Source organism: Silurus aristotelis (genome assembly GCF_946808225.1).
Source record: "Silurus aristotelis genome assembly, chromosome: 17".
NCBI classification, from domain to species: Eukaryota; Metazoa; Chordata; class Actinopteri; order Siluriformes; family Siluridae; genus Silurus; species Silurus aristotelis.
Genome location: NC_139590.1, coordinates 1,332,553 through 1,338,552, shown reverse-complemented (window position 1 = coordinate 1,338,552; position 6,000 = coordinate 1,332,553). Strand labels below are relative to the sequence as shown.

Below are 6,000 nucleotides of genomic sequence, written 5' to 3'. Positions count from 1 at the left end.
TTCCATCATCTCTATAATCACAACCATCTCTATTATGTCTATCCTCTCCATCATCACCATAATCTCCATCACCTTAATCATCTCCATCATCGCCAACATTTCCATCATCTCCCTCATCTCCATTACTTCCATACTCTCCATCATCTCCTTCATCTCCATCACTTCCATACTCCCCATCATCTCCTTCATCTCCATCACTTCCATACTCTCCATCATCTCCTTCTATCTATCACTTCCATTCTCTCCATCATCTCCTTCATCTCCATCACTTCCATACTCTCCATCATCTCCTTCATCAACATTATTTCCATTGTTGTAATCTATTTAACCAAAGTCTGATTTCCAACAGACTTCCTTCAGGATGCATCATCATCATCATCATCATCATCATCATCATCATCATCATCATCATCATAACACATTGAGTCACTGCATCTCCTATTCACCTTCGGTGTAACAGAATTAGAGCTCAATAGCAGGAGATCTTACACATCTTCCAACCCATGGGTAACCTCCTCTTCATGGAGCCACTCATTGTGCACAGATGCATCATCATCCTGGAACAGGTTTGGATCTCCTAGTTCAAGTGAATGCAAAATTTCATGCTACAGCATTCAGAGACGTCCTACACATTTGTGTGCCACTGTTTGTGGTAACAGTTTGAGGAAGAACCACATCTGGGTGGAAAAGTCAGGTGTCCCAAAACTTTTGAACATATAGTGTACATGTAAAAAAAAAAAAAAAAAAAACTTGAGTAAAAGCTGAAACTGAGGAACTGAGAACTCTGGAAAACTAAAGAATTCCAGGAGCTGATGAGCTCGTAATTGATTCAAAAGCATCAACAGCAGATGAGTTTCTCAAAAAATCCTGTAATTCTTTGGTTCCTCAAACAAAGAGTTTCTTTACCTTGGGAGAAGATAAAGTATTTAAATATTTGGAGGCATTGTTGATGGACAAGTTCCAGAAGCTTTTTTAGGATTTTAAGAAAGAGGGTTCAGAAACCTCTAAGGAACTAAACAGTTTTAAATCTCTTGAGGACCTGAACAGTCTGGAACCTTCCGAGAACCTCCACTGCATTCAAATGGTTAAAAAAGATCTCCAGAAATGAAACGGTTTTAGCATCTTTTGAGGAACATCAAAGTTTTACGGCTTCTTCTGAGAAAGTAAATAGTTCTTTGGCGGAACTTTAGAGTAGGAGAATGTTTGAGAAATGAAATCCGTCCACGGACTTTTGAAGTACTAAAGGGCTCTGAAATCCTTTGAGAAGTAAAACAGTTTCGGAGAAGTGAAGAGGCTTTTGAAGGAGTTCTTTCAGAACCTTCGAAGAAACGAATGCAGAAACTTCTGTAATGACTTAAATAAAGAAATCAAAAAGGCACCGAAACCTTACGGAAGATGGAACAGTTCCAGATACAGGCCCTGCATTTTCAGTGGGAGGAGTCTCAGTGTTTCAGAGAGCTGTCAATCAAACTTATTATAATATTAGACCCCACCCACTCTGTCCGTTCCCAGATAGACCTGTGTGTTAAATGTTTTAATTATAGTTGTGTATTTTTTTCACACTCTGCTGTGTGTGTTTTATGTAACACTCGAACACACACATTTCCATTTTCCTCCATCGTCCTGCTCTATATATCCCTGGACATTAATAACTGTAGAAGCTGCAGCCTGGTTCCTTTAATCTGTTTACTCGTCTGCAGGAGCAGAAGCAGCAGCAGCTCCTGAGCCGATTAGCCGAGACCCGATGCTCCTCGCGTTTTAGTGTTTTTCTTCCGCGACTCTAAAACAGCTGACTCACATTGGCTAATTATCAAACCCTTCACGAGCTGAGTCAGGTGTGTTAGGAAGTGAGCAGAGTGTGAGGAAGCGTGAGGAAGCCTGAGGTGGTGTATAAACGCAATTTCCATACTCTGTGATATCTAAATTCTCTTCCATGCTGCTGGAATCTGCTGACCCAAAAGCCTGCAAATGACTAATTATAGACAAACAAACCGTTAAACAGTAATTAACAGAGCACTAAGCAAAAAACAGACGCAACACGCTCTACATGTGTCCTGATAAATTGTGTTCATCCACTGAGTGTGTGTGTGTGTGTGTCTCACCGCTGTTCCTTCCACGATGTCCCTCCAGATGGGCTTTTCCCCACTGCCCTCGCTGAAGTCCAGCAGGTTGTCCACCACCACCTGACCGATCAGGTCATGTCTGGAGAAACGGTCAAAGTCGTAGACGGAGAAGTGCAGTTTGCGGGAGTGAAGCTCGGCTAACGGGACGCCGAACTGGAACGTCTCGTTGAACACCGGGTTCAGGGTCTTTCTGTGCACCTGCCCCAGGAACAGATGGAGGGACGTGTGAGGAGAAAGCAGGAGAGAAACAACAAGTCGCAATAAGCTATTTTTGGGGTCCAAGCACCAGTGCAAAAATGGCACTTTAAAATCTCTGGGCAGGGATTCCAGATTTTTTCCAGATAAAACCTGAAGTTCTGAACCACCATCACATCCTTTAGATATATAGAAAGTTACCATCAATTTCATGCCCTACTGGTCATTATGCAACATCCTGGAACAACAGATGTTTTGGGGGGGAGGTGGGAGCTCAGTGGTTAAGGCTCCAGGTTGCTAATAGGAAGGTCAGGGGTACCAACCCTGGTGTCGCCAAGCTGCCATGCTTGGGGCCCTTGATCATGGCCCTTAACCCTGTGTGCTCCAGTATCATGGCTGACCTTATTTCTTCCTAGCATCACTGTGATATGCGAGGGCTGAGATCATCACAGATTCATGCGCTTTGCCTTTTATATGTCAGTAGAATAAGTGCTAAAAATATGAAAGGTTATTGTTAGACATTTTTTGAGGAACCAGAAAGCTTCAGAACATTTTAGGAGACTTGAAAAGGTTCCTCAACTCAAAGGTTCCAACACAAAAGGAATGAAATCAGTTGAAATAAACGCCATAAGTTATGACTTATTTTTGTGGAGGTGTGGAAAAGAAGCATGGAGGGAAAAAGCCAGAACCTTGGTCTGAAACTTCTTTTTCCTGTCAGGCAGCAGGTAGATTTTCACATATGGGTCTGAGAAGCCATTGGCATCTTTGGCTGGCAGGTCCAGAGCTTTGAGAATCTTCACCACCAGCTGCTCCGTACTGAGAGAGAGAGAGAGAGAGAGAGAGAGAGAGAGAGAGAGAGAGAGAGAGAGAGAGAGAGAGAGAGAGAGAGATTGAAACCAGGTGCAATGCTTGATATGATTCAGGGCTCTCAGTATGTGCTTGTTTAGAGTCATCAGGGGTTTTGAGGAGTTTGGAAAAAAAAGCAGCGTTCTTGGGAAAACCCACAAGGAAAACTGAAAGAACAATGGAAAACAACAGAGAGAAAGTTAAGATGAGGATGGAGCTAAAGAACCTGAAACCATGCTTCAATAGTACTCATAGGTACAGGGGCAACACCTTCTTCATTTACGGAAATACAGGCCATGGCCTCGTCACTAGAACTTAAACTGAAACCCCGCCTCCTTCCCTGAGACTCAGACAGACACACAGGCCACGCCCCCTTCAGTGGAGCATACAAGCACAGAGGCCACACATCCTTCAGGAGAACATATAGAGACAGAGGCCACGCCTCCATCAGTGAAACTTACAGGCCACACCTCCTTCACTAAGACAGACACAGAGGCCACACCCATTTTTATTCTCACATTCTTGCTATTTTTTGAGAAAGTAATTTTTACTATAAAACACCGCAGTGATTTTTCAGCTTCTGCTTTTATTAACATTTTTTAAAATCTGGTCAGTACAAAAGGGTTAAAAGTTTGATCGATAAATTCTCAGATCTCTGGGCTACAAGCAGCAGTAAATATGAAAGCTTAAATATTTCATTTTTGTGTGTGTGTGTGTGTGTGTGTGTGTGTATATGTGCTGCAAGAGAAGCGCCTGGAGCATGAGGACCTGATCAATAATGTAGACCTTATTACATGCAGCGTTATCACTCACGGCATGTCTATAGCACGCAGCGAACACCAGCGGTCTCGCGAAAAAACAAAGCCCTTGTGTGAGAATTTAATTATGGGATGTGAATCTCTCTGGAATCTAATCAGTCCTTATTAGGACACGTCTCTCAACATTAACGATGGTGTCACCACTTCATTAAAGCTCTTCAGAAGACAGCAGGATGTACGTCTTCAAGTGGACATCAACCCTCTGTTTGTTGTGGTTCTGGATTTCACCAGCTTTTTTATTATTTATTGTTTTATTGTTTTTTATTGCTTTTTTGTTTATTGACATAAAACGCATAGCAGGATTATAACCAATCAGGAAACAGTTCCTGCCCCCAGAACAATTGTATCCAATTAGAGAACAGTTCCACTCCAAAAACCACTTTATCCAATCAGGAAACTGTTTTCACTCACAAAAACAATGTATCCAATCAGAAAACAGTTCTAGGTTCTTAGCCAGTATAATTAATCAGAGCACAGTTACAACTCCCATAGTCACAGTATCCAATCAGAGAACAGTAACAACTCCCATAGTCACAGTATCCAATCAGAGAACAGTAACTACTCCCATAGTCACAGTATCCAATCAGAGAACAGTAACTACTCCCATAGTCACAGTATTCAATCAGAGAACAGTAACTACTCCCATAGTCACAGTATCCAATCAGAGAACAGTAACTACTCCCATAGTCACAGTATCCAATCAGAGAACAGTAACTACTCCCATAGTCACAGTATCCAATCAGAGAACAGTAACTACTCCCATAGTCACAGTATCCAATCAGAGAACAGTTACTACTCCAATAGTCACAGTATCCAATCAGAGAACAGTAACTACTCCCATAGTCACAGTATCCAATCAGAGAACAGTAACTACTCCTGTAGTCACAGTATCCAATCAGAGAACAGTTACTACTCCAATAGTCACAGTATCCAATCAGAGAACAGTAACTACTCCCATAGTCACAGTATCCAATCAGAGAACAGTAACTACTCCCATAGTCACAGTATCCAATCAGAGAACAGTAACTACTCCTGTAGTCACAGTATCCAATCAGAGAACAGTTACTACTCCAATAGTCACAATATCCAATCAGAGAACAGTAACTACTCCTGTAGTCACAGTATCCAATCAGAGAACAGTTACTACTCCAATAGTCACAGTATCCAATCAGAGAACAGTAACTACTCCCATAGTCACAGTATCCAATCAGAGAACAGTAACTACTCCCATAGTCACTGTATCCAATCAGAGAACAGTAACTACTCCCATAGTCACAGTATCCAATCAGAGAAGAGTAACTACTCCCATAGTCACAGTATCCAATCAGAGAACAGTAACTACTCCCATAGTCACTGTATCCAATTAGAGAACAGTAACTACTCCCATAGTCACAGTATCCAATCAGAGAACAGTAACTACTCCCATAGTCACAGTATCCAATCAGAGAACAGTAACTACTCCCATAGTCACAGTATCCAATCAGAGAACAGTAACTACTCCCATAGTCACAGTATCCAATCAGAGAACAGTAACTACTCCCATAGTCACAGTATCCAATCAGAGAACAGTAACTACTCCCATAGTCACAGTATCCAATCAGAGAACAGTAACTACTCCCATAGTCACTGTATCCAATTAGAGAACAGTAACTACTCCCATAGTCACAGTATCCAATCAGAGAACAGTAACTACTCCCATAGTCACAGTATCCAATCAGAGAACAGTAACTACTCCCATAGTCACAGTATCCAATCAGAGAACAGTAACTACTCCCATAGTCACTGTATCCAATCAGAGAACAGTAACTACTCCCATAGTCACTGTATCCAATCAGAGAACAGCTCCTACACCTAAAAGAACTTTATCCAATCAGAGAACTTTTTCTTTTTCTTTAAAAAGTCTCTGCTGCCAATCAGACTTTAGTTCCTTTGCTTTGTCCTTTCGATGGAACCCACGCATTACATTGTACAGGTGTTGAGTTTTGGTGCATGTGATGTGTGTGATTTCTGGCAATGAA

The 6,000-nt window shown here is 41.8% G+C and overlaps 1 protein-coding gene across 1 annotated transcript in view; it reads right to left on the bottom strand.

The window, feature by feature from the left end:
• Positions 1-6,000, bottom strand: part of syt3 (synaptotagmin III) — a 49,798-nt gene that overhangs the window by 15,363 nt on the left and 28,435 nt on the right. The window contains exons 6-7 of the mRNA XM_083566973.1: positions 3,008-3,134; positions 2,103-2,321 (exon numbers count right to left, since the gene is read on the bottom strand). Of these exons, the coding sequence (XP_083423099.1) occupies positions 2,103-2,321; positions 3,008-3,134 (346 nt within the window). The remainder of the gene's footprint in view (positions 1-2,102; positions 2,322-3,007; positions 3,135-6,000) is intronic.